A 25795-nucleotide genomic window follows, 5' to 3' on the forward strand; every position below is an offset into this window, starting at 1 on the left:
CATGTTAAATAGGCAAATAAAAGAGACCTGAACCCAAACTTTTGGGATCTCATTTCTGGAGTCTCAGGTCCCGGAGCTTTCCAACACCACAATATGTATCCAATAACTCCATGCTTAAAAGAAAAATATAATGAAGCCAAGCTCAAAATTTCGGGACACCATTTTTGGACCTTTGAGACAAGGGCCCAATTTCTGACGTTAACACTGTGCTCAGACGACCCGAACATTTAAAAACTTCACCACCCACCCACATACAATTCCATGTTTAATAGGCGTATAGAAAGAACCCGCGCCCAAAACTTCGGGACCCCATTTTTCTGGAGCCTCATGGCTGGGTCCCGGTTTCTGATATCACCACTGTGCTCGGGAGACCCGGACTTTTCCAATGCCACCATCTGCATCCACTAACTCCATGTCTAACACGGCTTCCCCATTGTAGGAGGATTTTGACGAATTTTCTGCAGGTTCTTTACAACTATTTACAACGTTTCAAACTATTCATAAGAAATGAAATTTCAATACATTAGAAACTATGTTCTTTTAAAATGTTCAAAATGGATGACAGCATTGATTTCCAGTAATAGTTGTAAACTTTCGTAATTTTATTCTCTATTTGAATAGTAGTTTAATTTCGAATCTTTTACGGTTAAAAATATTTTTGTGAAATGTAACGGAATACATTGAAATGCTCCTACCCCCACGGGTACGTGTTCCAATTATAAATCGATTTGAGGTTCAGCGTACAAATGAGAAACTCCCAAAGCGAAGTACAATATTGTAACGTTGTTGACATACATATGAATAACTGGTGATTAGGTCGTTAAGCTGTACATAAAATCATATAAATTTTCATTCATATTACGCAGACAAGTACACACAGAACAGCATATGAATCTTTATCTGACTTTTGTTTCTCTAACTTTCTGATAGCCTTTAGAAATAATATCTTTACAATCGAAATATTCGTTAAACATTATTATTATTATTATCCTTCAATATTCATTATACATCATATTCTTCATTACTTTAAATTCTTCATATTACATAACTATTTTCCATTATATTCCGTCGAAGCTGTTTCAAAGTTAGTATTACACTTCTGACATAGTCATCATTACAAATCATAATTGATTCTCAATCCATACGCCTGTAACTTGTCCATCCTACCTGCAGTGTGGATCCTACGCAGTTTCGATCCTACGCAGTTTCGACGCTACGCAGTTTCGACCGTACGCAGTTTCGACGCTACGCAGTTTCGACCGTACGCAGTTTCGACCGTACGCAGTTTCGATCCTACGCAGTTTAGGTCGTGTGGAGTCCATGAATATAACCCTAATTTATAGCTGCACAGGTTAAACAAATTAAAGAGAGAGAAAAAAAATATATTTTTTGAGCGCATGATTAAAACTTAAATTATTTCAGGGCAACTGCGTAGGATCGAAACTGCGTACGGTCGAAACTGCGTAGCGTCGAAACTGCGTACGATCGAAACTGCGTAGGATCGAAACAGGTTTTGAGCTGAATTTTTCGATCGTACGCAGTTTCGATGCTACGCAGTTTCGATCCTACGCCGCATTCCCTTTCAATACACGATTGACCAAATGCTTTTGTAGACAATATCTTAGTTCTGGACAAGAATTTAACAAATTTTGTAAACATATAATATAAACACTGTACTAAAAATATTGTAACATTTAATTGTTTATATCTTAGGAGTGTCACCTGTCTCCTGGGACTGGCAGGTACATTGACCTATACCGAGTGCAGTGTAACATTATTAGAGGAAGTGTTAAAAATGATCATCATCTGAGCGATGACCATCGTGTTCTATGCAGAGAAGGAACACTCCTCGCAGGCCCAGTGGCTAGCGCAGGTGCGTTTGGTACAAGTGGTCCTGGACTCAATTTCCCTTGGGAGAGCACGAAATAACTTCATAATTATTTAGTTTTATTCATCTTACATTTATTAATCATCTGTCTCTCTATCGTATTACATACGTTGGCGATCCACCCATGCTTGCAGTTGGAAATTATAATACTATTCGGTACTAAAGTAATCGAATTCGATCTAAACCGTAAATTCACAAGTTCGAATATATATTGCATCAAGATCTTGTCCCATATTAGACTTATATTCCAATGCTTAATTTTGAGACAACGCTACAAACATTATTGAAGAAGCAGGAACATTAGATGAAAAGAATGAATGGTTAAGTGCGCTATTGTAATCACAAATACTTCGAGGAAACCGTCATATTGCTATTTATTTATAAAAGAATCTAAGATCTTGAGATTTTCAATTCTCAGATTAAAGTCTTTATTATAATTTGAATCTTTTAAAGGATGGTTATGCAATATTACGTTCTGAAAAAGTATAATTAAGGAAAGAAACAAGCAACTTTTATTTAATAAAATTATAGTGAAACGTAAATATTATTATACTTACGACATGCATCACGAGACTCGTCGCTTCCGTCATGGCAATCTGGCACATGATCACACCTTTTTGATTTGCTAATGCAGCCTCCACATTCGCATGGAACTTCATCCTCTTTACACGTGGATCCCCCTGTTAGAGCAAATAAACTTCAAATGAATATTATAGGAATATATATATATATATATATATATATATATATATATATATATATATATATATATATATGTGTGTGTGTGTGTATAGAAAGAGAGAAAGAGAAATAGATATACGTAAAATATTGTGAAGGAGTTAGCTCAGAACTCAAATCATTATAACAATCCGTTATTTTCTGAACAAAATCGTTGGACTGACATAAGAGTCACGTGGTAAAGCAGAACCACTCGGCAGCCGGTGACAGATTTCAATCGATCAGTGTTGTGGTTTCGCATAGAGTGATGAACCAACAACATGTCAGAGTTTAATAGGAGCAAGATTGTGATAGGCACTTGGAAACGAGCATCTTGAAAACAGTGCGACTTGTCGGTTGTTTGGGAGTTGTCATAGTTGGCGTCTTCCAAAAATAGGGAAAGAACGGTGAATTCATAATGAAATGTCAAGTCGTGGAACTGCAATATATGTTAAAGATTTGTGATGTCTTAGGCGATCGATGTTGGTAGAGTCAGCTTGAGTGCGAGAATTTGCACAATTAACACAATAGCTATTAACAGTGGACAAAGCAGAAGTGTATTCGATCACACAGGAACTTTACACTGCTAAATATGGACCCAGTAGTATGGGCGTGACTTGGCCTAACTTTTTGGCCCCTGGGTCCCTGCCTCAGGACCCATGGTCCCTGGCCGGGGTCAATGACCTAGGGGTACCTAGGACCACCCCCTCTAAATTTTGGCAGGGGTACCATGGCCCACCCCCTAAATTTTGGCAGGGGTACATAGGACCACCCCCCTTAAATTTTGGAAATTGCCAAATCTAAAAATTTGGTGTGGTAGCCTAGGACCATAGTATGTACCTCTATTAGTATTGGGTGTCTATGTCGTTCCCTTTCATGGGTAAAAATTTGCCAAAAAGTCAAATTTCGGAGGTTTTTGACCTAATTTATCCCCTTGGATGAGGTATTATTACCCTATATAGTTATATGGGCGTATACAGGGGTCCATTACCTTTCATAAGACATGGGTATATTAATGCACCCATTGAAAAATTTGGGAGGGGTACCTTGGCCCACCCCTTAAATTTTGGAAATTGCCCAATTTAAACATTTGGTATTATAGTATAGGACCCTAATATGTATTATGATAAATTTGGATGGTCCACCTCGTTCCCTTTTAGGGGTACCAAATTGCCAAAATATAAACGTAAACAATACGTAGTACCACGTGTTTGGTTTTGACCTAATTTATCCCCTTGGATGAGGTGTTATTACCCTATATGGTTATATGGGCGTATACAGGGGTCCATTACCTTTCATAAGACATGGGTATATTAATGCACCCCTTTAAAAATTTGGGAGGGGTACCTTGGCCCACCCCTTCATTTTTAGAAATTGCCCAATTTAAACATTTGGTATTATAGTATAGGACGCTAATATGGATCACTATAAATTTGGGTGGTCCACCTCGTTCCCTTTTAGGGGTACAAAATTGCCAAATTTTAGTACAACCACGTGTTTGGTTTTTAACCTAATTTATCTCCTTGGATGAGGTCTTATTACCTTATATGGTTATATGGTCATGTATAGGTGTTCATTCCCTATCATAAGACATAGGTACATTGGTGCACCCCTTTAAATTTTTAGGAGGGGGTACCCTGGCCCACCCCTTCAATTTCAGAAATTCTCCAATTTAAGCATTTGGTATTATAGTACAGGACCTCATTATGTATCATGATAAATTTGGATGGTCCATCTCGTTCCCTTTCATGGGTACGAAATTGCCAAATTTAGGTACAACCACGTGTTTGGTTTTTGATTTAATTTATTCCCTTGGATGAGGTCCTATTACCTTATATGGTTATATGGTCATGTATAGGGGCCCATTTCCTATCATAAGACATAGGTACATTTTTGCACCCCCGGGAGGTGTACAATGGCCCACCCCTTTAATTTTGGAAATTGTTCAATTTAAACATTTGGTATTACAGTATAGGACCCTAATATGGATCACTATAAATTTGGATGGTCCACCTCGTTCCCTTTTTAGGGGTACAAAATTGCCAAAATATAAACGTAAGCAATACGTTGTACCACGTGTTTGGTTTTTGACCTAATTTATCTCCTTGGATGAGGTCCTATTACCTTATATGGTTATATTGTAATGTATAGGTGTTCATTTCCTATCATAAGACATAGATACATTGGTGCATCCCTTTCAATTTTAGGAGAGGTACGTACCTTGGCCCGCCCCTTAAATTTTGGAATTTTTTTGATTTAAGCATTCGGTATTATAGTACAGGACCTTAATATGTATTATGATAAATTTGGATGGTCCACATCGTCCACTTTCATGGGTACGAAATTGCCAAAATATAAACGTAAGCAATACGTTGTACCACGTGTTTGACATTTTGACCCAATTTATCTCTTGGATGAGGTCCTATTACCTTATATGTTTATATGGTTATGTATAGGGGTCTATTCCCTATCATAAGACATACGTACATTTGTGCACCCCTTTAAAATTTGTTAGGGGTACCTTGGCCCATCCCTTAAATTTTAGAAATTGCTCATTTTATATATTTGGTATTATAGTACTGGACCCTAACATGTATTATGATAAATTTGGGTGGTTTACCTCGTTTCTCTTTCATGGGTACATGTTATATGGGTATGTACAGAGGTTTATTACCTTTATATGTTTATGTTCCCTTTTAAATTTGGGGAATTATCAAATAACAAAATTCGGTAAACCTTTTTCTAGGACCCATTGGTGTTCCTCTTATGGCCAAATATTCAAAATTTAAAGGTTATTGACCGGCTTTATTATTGAATAAGTACAGGATTTATTACTTTTTCATAACACACAGGTGTATTTGTGTACCAATCTTAAATTTTGGGAGGGGTACATTTCTTATTGTCATATCAATAATTGGTAATTGGATAGTATCTCATTCATTGGGTAAATCATTGTGAAATATGAGTATGATCACGTAATCAGTTATTGACCTATCATGGAATTAGGAGTCCAGGACATTGGAACATTGAAACTTTGTAGGATAATTTGAGAATTGCGTTATTGGTTTTGGTTATTCCCGCCAAATATAAACGTAAGCAAGACGTTGTACCACGTGATTGTCCTTGATGAGGTAGTGTACAGGGATTCATTTCCTTTGTTGTGGTACTTCTTAAGTTTGAGTACACACACACTTCAAGAAAACAGTTGGTTCTACTCAGGTAAACAATTGACGGACATTATTGACATTATTGAACATATAATGATATGATTAACTCTAAGACTTAGGTATATCAAGAGAAGTATTCTTTAAATTTGGGAATGGTGATAAACAGAATTTTAACATAAGGTGCGAAATTTGAAACAATACATTGAACTTTAGTCACAGCTCATAGTCTAAGATCATTGGTGGTGATTGATTTGAAATCTGATAGCTAACCTTATTGAATCTTATGACTCATAGACGAAAGGCAATACATGCTACAACACTGGCAAAGTTATTGTTAATGCAATTTGATTGGTTGATCACTATCTTTCCTGCAATCTGATTGGTTGATCACTATCTTTCGTGCAATCTGATTGGTTGATGATTTTCAAATCTTTGCTGTATTCAGTTTTAAGTTTTGTTTAACATTTAAAAATCTTGGTTTCGTTCAACATTTTGCACTCACTGATAAATATGATCAAAACCGTTTATTTGTTAATCGAATAGTTAAAAACCGGATAAAGTTTGACGGTTAACCGTGAAACGTAAAATTTTTTTAGTTTGGAATTTTTTGCTTGAAATTTTTGGTTTGAAAATTTTTTCGTTTCCAAATTTTTTTGTTTCAAAATTTTGTTTGAGATTTTTTCGTTTGAAATTTTTTGTTTGAAAATTTTTGTTCGAAAATTTTGTTTAAAATTTTTTGTTTAAAATTTTTTGTTTAAAATTTTTCGTTTCCAAATTTTTTGTTTCAAAATTTTGTTTGAAATTTTTTTCGCTTCAAAATTTTGTTTGAATTTTTTTTTGGGTTTAAAATTTTTTGTTTGAATTTTTTTTTCGTTTCAAATTTTTGTTTCAAAGATTTTTGTTTGAAATTTTTGTTTCAAAGTTTGAGTTGACATTTTTAAAAGTTTGTGCATTTATTAGTAAAGAACCGGAACTGTTTAGAACAAAAACCTTTGACAACATTTTGGTGCAATAGTATACGTCAGAACCTGGGGTTGTACTTGAAATGAAAAAACACAATTCATTGAAATGGATCATTTTATTACACTCCACATACATCCATACCAGATAGTGGTTCTGGATATTGTCGATACAATGTATTTTGAACTTCTTGCACTAGTTTGTCTTTAGCATATAATTTTAATTCCAGTTGAAGGCTTTTAAGATCTATTGCAATATCAATTGGTGGAAACTCAATGTCCATTTGATCACAAATAAACTGTTTATCAATACAGGTATGCACTAGCCGGAACTGTTTAGAACAAAAACATCTGGCAACGTTGTGGTGCAATAGTACACGTCAGAACATGATAATGCAACGTCATCAGTTTTGCATCATATATAAGTATCGTTCGAGTTAGTATTCATGATAACGTCATCATGGCTACTTGTCTGCAGTTTCTAAACACACGTGATGTGATGAAATCATTTACCAAGATTACTTATTTACAACAGAATGTACCTTATAGAATCTTAGCTAGCCAAATGATCCCTACAAAGTTTGGATTAAGAATCGTAGTGAAGCTTGAAAATGATAAGAATATAATTTTACCAGCAAGATATTTACCCATAGAACCATCAAAACAAGAAGAACTGCTGCGTTTCTTAAATACTGGATCTGTATCTTTATGTTACAAAGGATTCTTGGGTCGAAGTCATCAACTTGAATTTAGTACACAGCCAGATTCGTCAGCCATTGTGATGAAATCATGAATTCAAACGTCAGCACATTTCATTCCAATGACGTCAGCTGTAGTTGTATGAATTTGGTTGGTCGGCATGACGTCAGTAACTGTGATGAAACCATGAATTCAAATGTCAGCACATTCCTTTCCAATGACGTCAGCCGTAGTTCTATAAATCAACCAATACACTGTCATCCCACGAAATCATTTGAGCAAGTGCTTTCAGGAGGAAAGATGTGTACTTCTAACGATAAAGAGTTCATCTTCGCAAGCTATTATCCAATAAATATATTTCAAACAAAACATGTGATGATTGGTATCAGTGCTAGAACATTTGAACCTGTGATTCGATTGAGCAAAGCAGAACAATTTGGTGTACAACTGACCTGTGAAGAATGGCAAATATTATGTTCACGAATCGACCAAATGAACGATTATTTTCATGATGAGCTAAATGTGACCATAGTCAAATCATTAGGCTCAAATCATGAAGTGGTGCTACGTACAGTCCTCGAAGAGAAGATTGTGCTGTTACGTAAAAAGAGTACATTCCATGTCCCTCGCAACATGGTGTATCTAACACAAACTGAATGGAACAAATTCATCAGCGTATTTCAATGTGTTAAACATGCAGTGGAAGTGTGCAACAAAACTAGTATATTCCTGAAAAAGTACTATTTTGAAAAATGTGTTATGCATATTGTACAACATGTATCGAGATATTGTGATGGTTGTCAACATCGTTCGTGGGTGCATACCTGTATTGATAAACAGTTTATTTGTGATCAAATGGACATTGAGCTTCCACCAATTGATATTGCATTAGACCTTAAAAGACTTCAACTGGAATTAAAATTATATGCTAAAGACAAACTAGTGCAAGAAGTTCAAAATACATTGTATCGACAATATCCAGAACCACTATCTGGTATGGATGTATGTGGAGTGTAATAAAATGATCCATTTCAATGAATTGTGTTTTTTTCATTTCAAGTACAACCCCAGGTTCTGACGTGTACTATTGCACCACAATGTTGTCAAAGGTTTTTGTTCTAAACAGTTCCGGTTCTTTACTAATAAATGCACAAACTTTTAAAAATGTCAACTCAAACTTTGAAACAAAAATTTCAAACAAAAATCTTTGAAACAAAAATTTGAAACGAAAAAAAATTCAAACAAAAAATTTTAAACCCAAAAAAAATTCAAACAAAATTTTGAAGCGAAAAAAATTTCAAACAAAATTTTGAAACAAAAAATTTGGAAACGAAAAATTTTAAACAAAAAATTTTAAACAAAAAATTTTAAACAAAATTTTCGAACAAAAATTTTCAAACAAAAAATTTCAAACGAAAAAATCTCAAACAAAATTTTGAAACAAAAAAATTTGGAAACGAAAAAATTTTCAAACCAAAAATTTCAAGCAAAAAATTCCAAACTAAAAAAATTTTACGTTTCACGGTTAACCGTCAAACTTTATCCGGTTTTTAACTATTCGATTAACAAATAAACGGTTTTGATCATATTTATCAGTGAGTGCAAAATGTTGAACGAAACCAAGATTTTTAAATGTTAAACAAAACTTAAAACTGAATACAGCAAAGATTTGAAAATCATCAACCAATCAGATTGCACGAAAGATAGTGATCAACCAATCAGATTGCAGGAAAGATAGTGATCAACCAATCAAATTGCATTAACAATAACTTTGCCAGTGTTGTAGCATGTATTGCCTTTCGTCTATGAGTCATAAGATTCAATAAGGTTAGCTATCAGATTTCAAATCAATCACCACCAATGATCTTAGACTATGAGCTGTGACTAAAGTTCAATGTATTGTTTCAAATTTCGCACCTTATGTTAAAATTCTGTTTATCACCATTCCCAAATTTAAAGAATACTTCTCTTGATATACCTAAGTCTTAGAGTTAATCATATCATTATATGTTCAATAATGTCAATAATGTCCGTCAATTGTTTACCTGAGTAGAACCAACTGTTTTCTAGAAGTGTGTGTGTACTCAAACTTAAGAAGTACCACAACAAAGGAAATGAATCCCTGTACACTACCTCATCAAGGACAATCACGTGGTACAACGTCTTGCTTACGTTTATATTTGGCGGGAATAACCAAAACCAATAACGCAATTCTCAAATTATCCTACAAAGTTTCAATGTTCCAATGTCCTGGACTCCTAATTCCATGATAGGTCAATAACTGATTACGTGATCATACTCATATTTCACAATGATTTACCCAATGAATGAGATACTATCCAATTACCAATTATTGATATGACAATAAGAAATGTACCCCTCCCAAAATTTAAGATTGGTACACAAATACACCTGTGTGTTATGAAAAAGTAATAAATCCTGTACTTATTCAATAATAAAGCCGGTCAATAACCTTTAAATTTTGAATATTTGGCCATAAGAGGAACACCAATGGGTCCTAGAAAAAGGTTTACCGAATTTTGTTATTTGATAATTCCCCAAATTTAAAAGGGAACATAAACATATAAAGGTAATAAACCTCTGTACATACCCATATAACATGTACCCATGAAAGAGAAACGAGGTAAACCACCCAAATTTATCATAATACATGTTAGGGTCCAGTACTATAATACCAAATATATAAAATGAGCAATTTCTAAAATTTAAGGGATGGGCCAAGGTACCCCTAACAAATTTTAAAGGGGTGCACAAATGTACGTATGTCTTATGATAGGGAATAGACCCCTATACATAACCATATAAACATATAAGGTAATAGGACCTCATCCAAGAGATAAATTGGGTCAAAATGTCAAACACGTGGTACAACGTATTGCTTACGTTTATATTTTGGCAATTTCGTACCCATGAAAGTGGACGATGTGGACCATCCAAATTTATCATAATACATATTAAGGTCCTGTACTATAATACCGAATGCTTAAATCAAAAAAATTCCAAAATTTAAGGGGCGGGTCAAGGTACGTACCTCTCCTAAAATTGAAAGGGATGCACCAATGTATCTATGTCTTATGATAGGAAATGAACACCTATACATTACAATATAACCATATAAGGTAATAGGACCTCATCCAAGGAGATAAATTAGGTCAAAAACCAAACACGTGGTACAACGTATTGCTTACGTTTATATTTTGGCAATTTTGTACCCCTAAAAAGGGAACGAGGTGGACCATCCAAATTTATAGTGATCCATATTAGGGTCCTATACTGTAATACCAAATGTTTAAATTGAACAATTTCCAAAATTAAAGGGGTGGGCCATTGTACACCTCCCGGGGGTGCAAAAATGTACCTATGTCTTATGATAGGAAATGGACCCCTATACATGACCATATAACCATATAAGGTAATAGGACCTCATCCAAGGGAATAAATTAAATCAAAAACCAAACACGTGGTTGTACCTAAATTTGGCAATTTCGTACCCATGAAAGGGAACGAGATGGACCATCCAAATTTATCATGATACATAATGAGGTCCTGTACTATAATACCAAATGCTTAAATTGGAGAATTTCTGAAATTGAAGGGGTGGGCCAGGGTACCCCCTCCTAAAAATTTAAAGGGGTGCACCAATGTACCTATGTCTTATGATAGGGAATGAACACCTATACATGACCATATAACCATATAAGGTAATAAGACCTCATCCAAGGAGATAAATTAGGTTAAAAACCAAACACGTGGTTGTACTAAAATTTGGCAATTTTGTACCCCTAAAAGGGAACGAGGTGGACCACCCAAATTTATAGTGATCCATATTAGCGTCCTATACTATAATACCAAATGTTTAAATTGGGCAATTTCTAAAAATGAAGGGGTGGGCCAAGGTACCCCTCCCAAATTTTTAAAGGGGTGCATTAATATACCCATGTCTTATGAAAGGTAATGGACCCCTGTATACGCCCATATAACCATATAGGGTAATAACACCTCATCCAAGGGGATAAATTAGGTCAAAACCAAACACGTGGTACTACGTATTGTTTACGTTTATATTTTGGCAATTTGGTACCCCTAAAAGGGAACGAGGTGGACCATCCAAATTTATCATAATACATATTAGGGTCCTATACTATAATACCAAATGTTTAAATTGGGCAATTTCCAAAATTTAAGGGGTGGGCCAAGGTACCCCTCCCAAATTTTTCAATGGGTGCATTAATATACCCATGTCTTATGAAAGGTAATGGACCCCTGTATACGCCCATATAACTATATAGGGTAATAATACCTCATCCAAGGGGATAAATTAGGTCAGAAACCTCCGAAATTTGACCTTTTGGCAATTTTTTACCCATGAAAGGGAACGACATAGACACCCAATACTAATAGAGGTACATACTATGGTCCTAGGCTACCACACCAAATTTTTAGATTTGGCAATTTCCAAAATTTAAGGGGGGTGGTCCTATGTACCCCTGCCAAAATTTAGGGGGTGGGCCATGGTACCCCTGCCAAAATTTAGAGGGGGTGGTCCTAGGTACCCCTAGGTCATTGACCCCGGCCAGGGACCATGGGTCCTGAGGCAGGGACCCAGGGGCCAAAAAGTTAGGCCAAGTCACGCCCATACTACTGACCCCCACACGTACTTAACGTTCCACAGGTATACCAAAGTTAACCACATAATATGTAGATTCGACTGCAGTAAACACGTGCTTTCACGAATCATACGGATCCTAAAAGTGCCTAAAAGTAAACTCAACGCGTGAGCCACAGATTTCTCACGGAGCTTCATTGACCAAATTGCCGTGAGACATATAAGGCTCACGTGGCCTCATAGACCTTTCCATTGTGAGCCATATGTGGCTCGCGTGGCGTTCAATGTTTTAATGTTCGTGGTAGAGAGCAAAGTGTTATACGTGCAGCTTTACAACATGCACTAATTAAAAAATAATCCTACTTCCTCTCTCTTTATTTGCCGCATCTAGATATACTTTTAGACTTACGATAGGCTCTTGGGCACCACTTACGTTATTTCTGCAGAAACCTCGATGGTTGTCTTTTCCAGTGGGCAGAGTTTAAAGGACTTTTCAAAGTTTAATAACTTCGTTCAAACAGCATATATAGAAGAAATGAATATGTATTTATTTATTCCACACGCTGATCTTTTAAACTAAAATAAACAATAAATAGTGGAAAATATTATTCACCATTCTTACATGCAGGTTTACCCGTTGCAAAATATTATACATGTATTACAATTACATAAGTTTTGTGGAAAACTATTAAGTGCAAAGATTACTTAAGTAAATACAACCTTAATTCTCAAGAAGGTTAACTCCTCGTGCTCTCTTACTTTATATAATGAATTAATGAAAGTTAAAGTTTTGGTCCTATGTATACATGAGGTTTAAGTTTTGTTGTCGTTTGACATCAGTTTATCCCCATACATAAAACTTTTTGAATAAACCTTATATCTATCTATCTATATATATATATATATACAGGGTGTCCGGTGAGGGAATGCAAAGATTTTGGGAGGTGATGGTGATAGGAGAGATCATTCTAAGCCAAAATGCCTATATGAACATAGAGTCTAATCCCCTTCGTTTCGGAGATAGGGGTGAAAGTAAGTTTTTGCCGCTTGCACTTCTCAAGTTCCGTGTGAAAGCTTATTGAACACCCTGTGGCTGGTTTTACGTTAAGTATTATAGCTCGTTTTAAAGCTACTGAAACAGGCTTTCAGACGGTATACAGTTTGTCCACGTACTGCTTACAAGAGGGAAATAATGGAGGAAACATTTTCGAATTGTGCTATAAAATTCCCTTTTTCAAACAATTTTTCGCCATTCTTGGGTGGAAACACTGGCAATAGAGTAGCAGAATCTAATTGGAGGAAAACGATGCTCTATACCACAAACCACATTGGGGGCAATGTTTTGTTATGATTGGATGCACATGTCGGCCGGCCAGTGGTTTAGATGAAGAGAGTGAGTGACAAGGCGCTGTGTATTCTTGTCTTTGGAATTTTGTTTCCATTTTTCTATTACAATTGTATAATATTGTTATCTTTTCCTACAAACAACTTCAAAACAGCTTATTATTTTTCTTACTGTCTCTGTTTTGGAGTAGTTAAATTCTCTTTATTAAATAAAGTATAAAATGTGGGAAATCTGAAGAGAAATGGTTTCCCTCTAAATAGCTATTATCAAATAGAATATAGGAAATTTAGATAACCAATTTCCGTTGATTATTTTCTACTCCCATTTTATGTTTGTTCTTGCTCTCTCTCTCTCTCTCTCTTTGATTGTATTTTTTTAAATCTACTCATGCATTTAAATTTTATTACAGTCTGAAAATTAATTTAAGCGTAATTTTCAAAGTTTGATACACTATGAACATAATCATATGGAAAAAGTCCTGATTATTATTACTTCCTTTTATTTTCATCAAAATTGTGTGCAGATCACTTTTCCCGTTCCCATTCAATAAGCAATGATTGAATAGAATATTTGTTGACAAATCAAAGTAGAATTATTATTATTTTGAAACGAAACCAGCACAATCAAAAACTCGTTGCAAAGTTCCCAAGAACAAGTGACTGTTTTTTCTTGATTGTGATCTCAACAACAGAGATTGACTCCACGCTTCTCTTGTCGCAGTTCTTTTCTCTCACTTATAAAACTATCCCCCCATTTTTTACAAGAATTTGTGGAATGGCAATTGGAAATAAAGACCAAAGCTATGTGTCCAATATCTTTGCGTATCCAAGCGTGTCTTCACTGTTCGCCTTTTCCCGTTTTGCCTTATAATTGTTATCCCAGGGAACGTCAATCAAAAATTGGTACTTAAAGATTTGTTATAGTAATTCAAAATTGGAATTTCCGTTTCGCCTTACAATAATTTTCATATATTGGAAGCCTTGCTTTAACAAATATAAATGTAATTAAAATGACTAACAAAAAATTTGCCTTGAAATATATACTTTCTTTATCATGTTAGCGATTGCCGAGTAGCCAGGTAGGCAAGTCCGTTGTCAGTGGGATAAATTGAAAAGTCATAAGAATTAATGTTTATATTCACGTAATTAAATTATTTGTATACATTTGCAAGGATTTTGGAATTTTTGTGTAACTTCGTTTTCTATAAGATGATTTGTTCTTAGAGGCTAATTAGGAAACAGGTTTCCGAGTAGATGCTTCATTTAAAGCTCTGTACGTTGTTCAAGTAGTTTCATATTGAGTCTGATGAGTAAAAGATTCTGATCAGTACTGAGTTCGTCAATCGAAAGTGTGTAAGTGCAAGTGTTTTTAAGTGTAAAAAATACTCACCTCAATATATCAATATATATATATACTAATTGAGTTACTGAGATATTAACAAACAGAAAATGAAGCTTCGATGGTAATGCTTTTAGCAGGACATACTGCAAGACACCAGAAATATAAGTGGCGACATTTAAATTGGGCGGCGCTAATTTTGTCACCGGTAATTTTGTCACCAAAATGTTACCACATAGGTAATTTCGTCACCGAAAATTTTGTCACGATAATTTCATCACCAATGTCTTTTAGAACATAATACAAGTACAATGAATGAAATCGAAAAAGTTTTTGAAATTGTTTCCTTTAATCTTCAACTGAAGCAAAACTATGCAGCATAATCGAAATATATTATTATTAGTAGTAGTATTTTAAATAAAGGGTTACATATTTTAGATATCATATTTGAAATAAGAGATAAAAGTTTCCAGTAATTCTATCACAGAAATATTATGATATAAGAAATTTTGTCACGGTTATTTTTTCACCTTTCTTGAACTAAATAAGAGGCAAAGCAAATGACCAAAACAACTTACGTTACTTTAATCAAACTTGCAAAACAATTGAGTTGGTGTTAAACTCTACAGAATTGAAGTTTCGGGTACTCGACGCAGGAGCAAGCACCAGTAGAAGAAACTAATGCCAGCTTCAGCAAATTTTAAAAGCACAGGCAACATGGGGAACTAATGGGTTTATGTATCACTATTTACAAATATTAAGTTTCGCCAATATCAAAATTTTAGAACAGAAAATATCAAACAGGTATAGGAAGATATGCCAATCCGTTCATTTTCCCGCAAACTGGACGAAAATTTGCATCGTTCTTGTACTGTTCTCTGAGCCCAAACTCTTGGACCTTCCTCCACGTTAACTCAGTCATGTGAAAAGAGTGATCGTTTTTAGGAGCTATTGAAAGAATAATGCTAGATTTCAACTCTGAGTAAACATTGGCACATTGTTATTGCATATATGTGAAGAAAACAAATTTATTTAAAGGAAGAAAAACGTATAAATATGTCTGAAAGTTTCCTTTAAATAGCCTAATGGAGCTATTGAGAAGTGAAATATGGATTGTGAACGGAAACTTTTCAATGGCTCCTAAAAAATTTTTGATGTTATTCCTTTACTAGGTGTACGCCCTAATGCAGAGCAAGACAAAATTCATATAAAGAACTGTTTCGTGCGGTGATGCATCAGTGCAGTGAATTTAGTGAATATCCAGACCCTGTAACTGTGGTTATGGATTTCGAGATAGCGGAAATGCAGGCTGTAAAAGCAACTTTTGGAAACTCAACTCGTGTACAGCGTTGCTTTTTTCGCCTGGCTCACTCAACGTGGAGGAAGACCCAAGAGCTTGAATTCACAGAACAGTACAAGAGCAATGAAAATTTTCGTCTATTTTGCGAGAAAATGAACGAATTGGCATTTCTTCTCGTAGCAGATATGCATCAGTAATACAAGAGGCTTCGGAGGAAAATCTGGATCTTCTGGACTATTTTGATAGTACTTAATTTAACAAGTTGAAGCAACGGTTTCAACTGTGCTACATCAAGATAGAACCAAAAAAGAAAACTAGAAGAGTGTTTCAGATTTTGTAGAAACGGCTCCAGTCTTTGTGCATAACGTATAACACTGGAACTAAATGTTTTAAAAAATGTTTGCTTGTTGTTTCCTATAATGTTATGAATAATGGAAAATGAACATGTAAAACACTTATTGCGTTAAAACAAGTTATATTTTGTTTTCTATTTTCTGACCTGAAATTTTGATATTGGCAAAACTTAATATTTGTAAATAGTGATATATAATCCCATTAGCGGTCCATTTTGCCTGTGCTTTTAAGATTTCTGAAGATGAGATGTTCTTTTACTGCTGTTTGTTCTTACGTCTAGTATCCGAAACTTCGATTTTCCAGAGTCGAGCACCAACTGAATTGTTTTCCAAGTTTAAGATAAGGTTAGCTGTTTTGGTCGTTTACTTTGTCTCTACTTAGTTCAACAAAGGTTAAAAAATGACCATGACAAAATTTTCTACATCCTAATATTTTGGTGACAAATTATAGGTGACGAAATTACTGTCAAAATTTCCAGTGACGAAATAACCTACATGCTAATATTTTGGTGACGAAATTACCGGTGACGAAACTACCGTGACGAAAATTCCGGTGATGAAAGTACCTAAGTTCAATTAAATATTCCCTTGCATACTTTGAAATGTAGACTGAGTAGTAAACAGATTTCTCTAATACAATACTTAGATGCTGTTGCTCATTGTATACATATGGAAGATAAATAGCATCTTATGTAGATGTTCTGTACTTATTTTGTTAAATGAATAAACAAATCAAACTGTATCTATGAATATATTTGCAAGCCTACCAAAATAAAGTTCATAAGGCAAAACGGGAAAATTCACATCGAGATTTCCCGTTCTGCCCTACATCAAGAAGGAAAGTGATAACAGATTTTACATGCAAATTTCGTTGCTAGAGGTCATAAGGCGAAACGGAAAAGGGCGAACAGTGCAGGAATCGTATCCAAATCTTCCCCCTCCCATTTTTACTGGGTTCGAACACCTGATAGAATTCTGCAGTTTAGCTACAGTGATTGGGTGAAAAGGTTGTGTTTTATTGCATTCTTACTTTCCTAGTTTTGTTTAGAATTTTAGAGATAGCAAGAATTTTTCCATACGATATTTTAACCCTTATTGAACTTGTGGAATGTAGATTTTGCATGTGGGACAAGATAACAGACTCTTTCAAGGACAGAATTGAAAAGCAAAAAGCATGGCGAGAAGTTTATGCAAGCCTTGCCGAGGATTTTGAGTTGATTGACAAAAAAGAAACGAGAAACGGCAGGTATGTATGGAGCAATATAAAACAAAATTATTAATTCGGATCTTATCTAATCTACGTACTATGGCATTAATGTTATTGAATGGAAAACAAAATAATATGTATATACAGTACATACGATATGTAACAGTGTTTCAAATAAAAATAAAACTAATATAGTTTGCAATGTACTGCAGCATCTACTACTCTTTACAAAATCTATTTAAAACGGCACTGTTAAATCTAAACATGTTTAGGCACATTTTTTCTAAGTTTTGTACCGTCCTCCGCACTTCTTCAAAACAGTATTTGTAGTCCTTGTTTTAAAAAATAATTTTCCCGATTATTATTACATTTATTTGTTTTCATATATGGAGAATATTTAAAAAGCAGTCCAGAATATATTGTGTGTGTCGATTACTTCGCTCATCACCAGCAACGATATTGTCGGGGCTTCCACCGACATTGTCGGCGACATGTGCAAAGTACACCGGCACCGACACCGATATTATCGGGGCTTCCGCCGATTTTGTCGGTATCGTGTGCAAACACGCTAAGAAACACAGAACTTCAGCGGCAGTGGTAAGAGTGATGACTTTCGACATTCGTAAAATGGCGATGTATTCATTACAACAAAAAAGCTTGTAATCATTTGTTTTCACCATTTGCATGGAGTGGCACCGCTTGAAATTCATCGTCAGTTGGAGAGGCATGTGATGATGATATCATGGACATGTCTAAAGTGCGTTCGTCGTTGCGATAGTTCAAAGAAGGCAGAACCTCCTATGAAAACAAATCAAAACAATCTCGTTCTCGCATCAGCGGCCTCGGTCTCTGACGACATGATCGAACGAGTGGAGAAAGATTTTTCGGAAGATCACCGAATGAGTGTGGAATCCATCGTCTCCAAAGTTGGCTTTTCTGTGGGATCTGTGCAGACAATCCTGCATAAAGACATGAACATACGAAAAGTTTCATCCAGGGGAGTGCCACGAATGCTGACGGACGTCCACATGGTATGTTTGTCAGGCAATGTTGACTCGTAATGATGATATGAATGACACTTTCTTTTCATCGATTTTGACCATGGATGCCGTTTCTCAACCCTGAAACGAAGCACTAGTCTATTCACTGGAAGCACGCAGATTCATCGCCATACCCCCGTGAACGTCAGTGCTGAAAAAATGGTGGTGACCGTGTTCTCGTACAATGATGGAGTAATCTTTATTCATTGCGTTCGAAAGGATAGTATGGTGACAAGTGCATTCCACGAAGATGTTTCGAAACTCCTTCCAGCACTTGCATGAATAATCCCCCAAAAAAGGCTGCCCGTGTGCTCTTCCACCAAAATAATGCATCAGCTCATCGGCCGAAACGTGAGCCAGTAGTTTTTTCGTGATAACAATTTTGAAGTGATTTCTTATGATCCCTACTCACCTGACCTGGCTCCTAACGATTTTTCGCTGTTTCCAACGATGAAAGATACTCTCCGTGATTGCTCATTCACTAGCCGTGCCGCTATGGTATCAGCGATTCTCTAGTAGTGAAATCAGACTCCTAGAGAAGCGGTCACTGCGGCCAGGTAATCATGGCATCGACTTTATGAAAACTGTGTACGGCCGCAGGGAGACTACGTCGAGAAGTAACACAAGTTTCACAGTTTTTGTGTGATTAATTAGTGAGAAAACTATAGGTGTTATAACCTGAATGCACCCTGTTTCTATATTACATAAGTAGCAGGAAAGCAGAAACAGTAACCTTTAGTGGTGGCTCTTGATGAAAATCATATCGATAAAGTTTAAATTTTATAGCTCACTCTACGGAAAGAAATCTTCATATGATACCAGCAAACTTTATACATAATTAGTACATCATTTCCTTTTAATATCCGGAAATGTTGTTTTCTTTCAATTAAGATTAAATGTTTTACCAATGTGGTTTCAATCAGAGGTTCCATTGATCTATTTATTATTATTGTATATACAAGGGGTATTTCTTTCTAATCTGAGAAGAGAGTTGCCAACAATAGAAGTCTGCGGGGGCAGACAACGCATGAAGAATCCGTGAATCATGTGGTTCGTGGAGATTGTTGAGTAAGATTGCTGAACTGTTTTACCTTGGAATTTCAGGGAACTCATGATTCCCCCTGGAAAAACTGAATTGTATCACATATTTTATTGTACATCTGGCAGACGCTTTAATTACATACGATATTTTTTCAGGCTTGCCATTCCAATTGAAACAATGGAACGACAGAATCTATTTCCGTGTGGGGATGGATGATGCCAAATGAACATCATTGTATCACGTGACTTTTCTCTGGTGTCTTAGCGGAAATAAAAAAAAAATGTCATTCCTAGTTAGAACAAAAGAAAGAATCACAGACTCACCACATATTGATGGATCCTCATCACTGTGATCTTGACACGTTACAATCCCATCACATACTTTCTTCTGAGGGATGCATTCTCCGCTTTTACAGTGAAAGGCTTGGTTTTTACACTGAAGGGGTCCTATATATAAAGATAGAAGAAAAAGCATTGGTGTATGTTGTATTTATCACTTGTTGTAGAAGGTTGGATATAATAATAATAATAATAATAATAATAATAATAATAATAATAATAATAATAATAATAATAATAATAATAATAATAATAATAATAATATGCACGAGCTAATAAGTATATGTATCCATACTAGATTAACGTAAATCTAACATCAACAGCTTTCATGTAAAAGTCACTACATCTAGAAGATTGTTATAAACCAGAAGATTTTGTTGTCAACCGGAACATTCATGCTTGTTAATTCTAACTTTAGCGCTTATACCTAGGGATGATCGATAAAGCTGAGAACCTATCGAATTTCGAGAATGAAAATTTTATCGAGTTGTCATCGGTTACTCGAAACCATTCGAGTACTTGAAATTATCGAAGTTTCGGATATTATCGAAATTTCGAGTATTATCGAAGTTTCAGGAATTATTGAAATTTTGAGTGTAATCGAAATTTCGGGAATTATCGAAATTTTGTATATTATCGAAAGTTCGAATATTATCGAAGTTTCTGGTATTATAGGCAATTCGAGTATCATCGAAGTTTCAGGAATTATCAAATGTTCGCATATTATCGAGGTTGCGAGTATTATCAAAAGTTCGAATATTATCGAAGTTTCGGCTATTTGAAAGTTCTAGTGTTATCAAAATTTCAGTCAATTTTGAAAATTTCATTATTACAGAAATTTTGGGTATATTCGGAACTTCAAATATTAAGAATATTTCAGACTTCTTAATCCTTGTACTCACATTAACATTGGTCTGAAACACATATAAGTAGAAACTCTTCTTTCACTTTATTTCAAGGGAGGCAACCCTTAAAATGAACACCCTGCATATATGTAGTACATACGTACACCTATGATAACCTAGATTGCATTGTTTCTTTGAACATTTCTTCCAGATATGCTGCTTCCTAACAATTTGATACTCATGAACAATTCGAGTATTTCAAACTCGTTGAATGTTTCTATCATTTTTAATGTATCGAATAGGGATGCACACGAGACAAGATTTGTGACTATCTCGTCTCGAAAATATGCTGTAAAAGTGATGTCTCGACTCGAAAAATGTATATTTCTCTATTGGAAAAGCCGTGTCTCGACTCGTCTCGTGCGCATCCCTAGTCTCGAATACTTCGAGTGTCTCAAACATTTCGAGAGTTTCTAAAACTTCGAGTATTTCAAACATTTCGAGTGTTTCGAACAATTCGAGAGTCTCAAAAATTCGATAATTTGATAAAATTAAATTTCTTTACCGAAGAAAGGGTTTTGAAATTTTATCGAATTGTTATCGATTACTCGAATATCGGAACAGCCCTACTAACACCTTGGAGCATTTGCCATTCTTCTAGGAAATGTTAAGTAACTTTATTTTCCATCTGCATTTGACCTGCATTTTACTCCCGTAAATGACGGCTACCCTAAGTAAAACAACGCATCTTAAGAATTACAACGAAACTTCTGTTTTATTGATTGTCATTTTTTCGGAAAGAAAAGATCACAACCAACTATGTTACTTTAAATGTTCAGATCATCGCTTAAAGAACTACATTTAACTTCACTGTATCCTTGAATGACGAGCCTCAGCCTTACAATCTCAGCCTTATTGAGATTGTAAATTTTATAAAACATTCGAAAAATTCAATTTGGCCGAACTATGAGAAATTATTACAGAAGAATTACACAGAATACGAGTACGGGTCTATCAGGCTGTTTGTGAGAACGTTGTTCTTCAACAGACACGTAGCCAGGATTTCGTAAAGGGGAAGGGGGGGAAGCGTGACATGAAATACTGTGGTGGTCATACCAGGGGCTCGATCATTCTAAACTATTTTACTGGCAATATACATTGGTTAGTTTAGCCAGGATATCGTAATGGAGCGGGAAGGGGGGGGGGTGAAATGAAATAGTGTACTGCAAATGCCACCATGTATTGCAAGTAACACAAATCTCCTCATAAGAAAGGATAACCAAAAGCTTGTTGTAGCTTTTTATTTTTAACGCTGATCCAGTGTTGCCACAGTCCTAGCTCTGGAGTGGGCTGAAAAATAGTACCAAACTAAAACAAAAAGGGCTGAATTCATTATTTTACCGTATACCAGTGTAATGCATGGCTTTATAACACGAAAGTAATAGAGGTAAAATCCTAAAACAACCTCTTCTTCTCCAAGAGTCCAAATTCAAGAAAGTGCTCTTTTTGTAAATTGCTTTTTAAAAACATCCAAATAGAAGGACCAGAACAACCGTGGAAATAGATGAAACATTTCTAGCACGATGGTCTTCTTCAGAATATTCAACATTCAACGTGTGTGTTCTTCTTCATTTGTTTTAAAGATTTCAAGCTAAAATTTCCACCACAATGCTTGTTTTCCGTCTCCATGCGCGGCGCGGACGCACCCGTCTAGCGTCATATGCTTCCCGGTATAATTCGAATTACGAATTTTCCACACAAAGTTCGTAGCCTTATGCGGTGCAACGTCACAGAATGAATGTTCAACAGCATTTTTTAAGACTCCAACATACAGTATGAGTATCATGAGATGTAGGAAAAGTCCTGCTGTTACTGTTACTGAAAATGTAACAAGTATTTGTTAAATGGCGCTGAATTGAGTAGAATTGTACCAAGATTTTCACAAAAGGGGCTGAAAATGTCAGTGTGGTACCAACGTGCCAATGAATAACAAAAAGAGCTGAATTAGGTACAATTGTACCAAGTGTGGCAACACTGCGCTGATCCTTCTTTTTCTCGTTTCTTTTTGTTTCATCTTTCCTTATTTTTTTTTTTCATTTCTGGTCTCGAAGGGAGGATTCCGGACGCCATGGATCCCCATTGGCTACGTGCCTGTCTTCAGGCATATATCGATTTCGATACTGCATTGGTGGGCCACGCTATAGACAAGAAAGATTAAAATTCTTGTAAGGAAAGGTATGACAGTTATGCATTTATGTTCAAGTTTTGTTGCTAATTTCTTTACCACAGTCTTTGAAACATCGTATACAAAAAGGACCAACTTGTATAAAGAAAGGAAAAGCATCAAAAATCGTTTCAATTATGTATATAAAGATATATAAAGTTTAATTAAATTAAAAGCTTTAAAAAAAGTATATTCATACCACATAAGGTAGGACTCTCGTCGCTAAAGTCTCCACAATCATTGTAGGTGTCACAAATAGAGAAGGTTGGAATGCATTTGCCATTACTGCACGTAAATTGACCATAGCCACATTGTTGCCCTGGATTAAATAAAATGCATAAAATATCAAGTTATGTGAGTAATGAAATAAATATTAAAACGTATTATATTATTTCTAGTAACAAAATATTTTTAAATTTAAACAATTTACATACTTTCGATCAAAATTTGTTGAACAGAGAATATGTATAATGTATAAATTACACAAAATGGGGATAATGAGCTATGTTAGTCTTTATTATTTTTTGTTATTAGAATTAATATCTCTACAATAAAAAAAAGTGTAAATAATTATATTATTACATAAAAGAGTACAAGTGGGGGACTCATCATCGCCCAGGCTGTAATATTATATTTATTAACGTTAAGATAACAAAGAATACGTCTTTCGTTACGAAAGTAGGGGATGAAGAAGAACGTTTGGTAACACCTATCCTAAGGGGGTAAAAGGGTTCAAAATTTCCCCCAAGAATACTGTATCTCACGAATTCCTAACGTTAGAGAGGTGAAGCTCAATATATGAACTCTACACTAGAAATAAGAGAACACATATTTCAGAGTTTTAAAAATTCCGTTCAAAAGGGGAAACGAGGGCATTTATTAAATACTCAAATTTCCCTTTGTTCAATTAGAAAGTCCCTAATGTGAGGAATCGTTTAAGTTGGAGATCTGATTCGGTATACAGACTTCAAATTAAATGTAAGGAAACACGATTTTTTTTTTTTTTTTTTTTTAGCGTTTCTGATAATTTGGCTCCTACGCAGAGAAAGAGAAGCAATTTCAAAAACATTGAAATTCACTTTACTTATTCACAAATTGAGAAATATGGGAATTCGATTAAGTTTCCCATTCTATCTCTGATCTCAAGGTCAGAGCTAGCAGAAACAAGCTATGTATGTACTATCCAAGACCTCATGACGAACATCCAAGCGAAAATTAGTGATGTTGATGAACGCGTGTATCTGGGAATGTGGTAACAGCTACATGGGTAAGTTTGTCTCTCTTGAAAAAGGGAAGGACACTTCCAGCACGTCTTGTGACTAAATTATTTACCAATGGTATACCTTTTATTTACGCTTGCTTATCTATGTACTAAAATGGTAAGTTTATATGTTTGTGGCCAATTTCTTCTTCAGAGACTACAAGCTCCAGATACGTGTAGTTTTGGCTGGTCGAGCCTTCCTTTTATATAGAGTTGTCGGATCTCAAATTAGCAAAAAAAAAAAAAAAAAAAAAGTCTTGTTTCTCTAGCTAAGGTTTTCAGAGGTCGTTTTGTATCAATAAGATTAACATTATTGTTAGGGCATTGATAAGGGAAACAAATACTGCTGCAGATCATTAAGTTTCTATTTTTCTTAAACGATCGTTTCTGGTGTTTAAAAGCAACGATTTTGTTCATCTTTGCTTATAGTATTTTGTTTTAAAGAAATGATTGAAACTATTTGTGATCATGAACAATATACAGTAGTAATTTCTAGGAAATGTACTGTTGAACACGAAAAATTGATGAGGTCCTAGTGCACTGTTGCAGTCACTTAATCTCAATTGTAACTGAATTTTATCCTTTTGTTTAAGACTAAAACCGTAAATAGAAAAGTTTTAGTGAGAATATCGTACTCCTTACAACGAAAACAAATCTTCGTTATCTTTCTTAGTTTAGGAATTACTTGCCTTGAATCTCAAGGGGGATAAGTCCTCCCGTCGTTTACTTGTCTCTGTACAGAGACACATACAGCAGACGATCACTCAGAAATTTTTGATGGAAAGGGTTCAAATTCTAGGGGAGGAAGTCTAATACTACCAGCCACTACGTCTACGCAATATTGGACGGGTATTATTCTGTACCCGTGAACATGATAAGGAATCGTAAAATACTTTCACTTACACTTTCAGAAAAAAATAGAACTACTTGATATATATATATATATATATATATATAAAACAAAGAGTACAGATGAAGTGTGAGATCAAATTTTAATGCTACGTCAATCATTTTCATGTTAAACAAGTATAGTTTTATCGAAAAACTGTACAAGTGTATGTTGAGGTAGGGAGATTTTTTTTAAGGAGTGGTTCCGGACCCGGTGGACCCCTTGTGGACCCTTGTGTCCCTGATAGATAGCCATAGTGGAAAAGTGGCAAGGAAATTCATGCTCATATTAGAATGATGTACAGAACATGGGTTTACGTAGTATGAATACATTTCTTATCAATTCCACAATACACCTATTTAAAACTTGGAATATCACACTGAAACGTTTTGTGACATAAAGATTGAAATGCACGTTTCACTTTTTTTTTTTTAAATAAAATAAATTCAAATTAAGTTATTTATGCTGTTATCAGTTACAAACTTCGCATATGTGCTCAGACCTCATTAGAAGGAAAACGTTTATCTGCAACTTTGCTTGGAAATACGTACATAAT

The 25795-nt window shown here is 35.1% G+C and overlaps 1 protein-coding gene across 2 annotated transcripts in view; it reads right to left on the bottom strand.

Moving 5' to 3' along the window:
* The window catches only part of LOC145680795 (uncharacterized), an 82525-nt gene that overhangs the window by 48763 nt on the left and 7967 nt on the right, over window positions 1-25795 (bottom strand). For both annotated transcript variants that reach the window (XM_081751834.1, XM_081751835.1), the window contains exons 3-5: window positions 23289-23408; window positions 20006-20128; window positions 2446-2568 (exon numbers count right to left, since the gene is read on the bottom strand). In XM_081751834.1, the coding sequence (XP_081607960.1) occupies window positions 2446-2568; window positions 20006-20128; window positions 23289-23408 (366 nt within the window). The remainder of the gene's footprint in view (window positions 1-2445; window positions 2569-20005; window positions 20129-23288; window positions 23409-25795) is intronic.

The sequence above is a fragment of the Thermobia domestica genome, chromosome 3 (genome assembly GCF_964235325.1).
Source record: "Thermobia domestica chromosome 3, izTheDome1.hap1.1, whole genome shotgun sequence".
NCBI lineage: Eukaryota > Metazoa > Arthropoda > Insecta > Zygentoma > Lepismatidae > Thermobia > Thermobia domestica.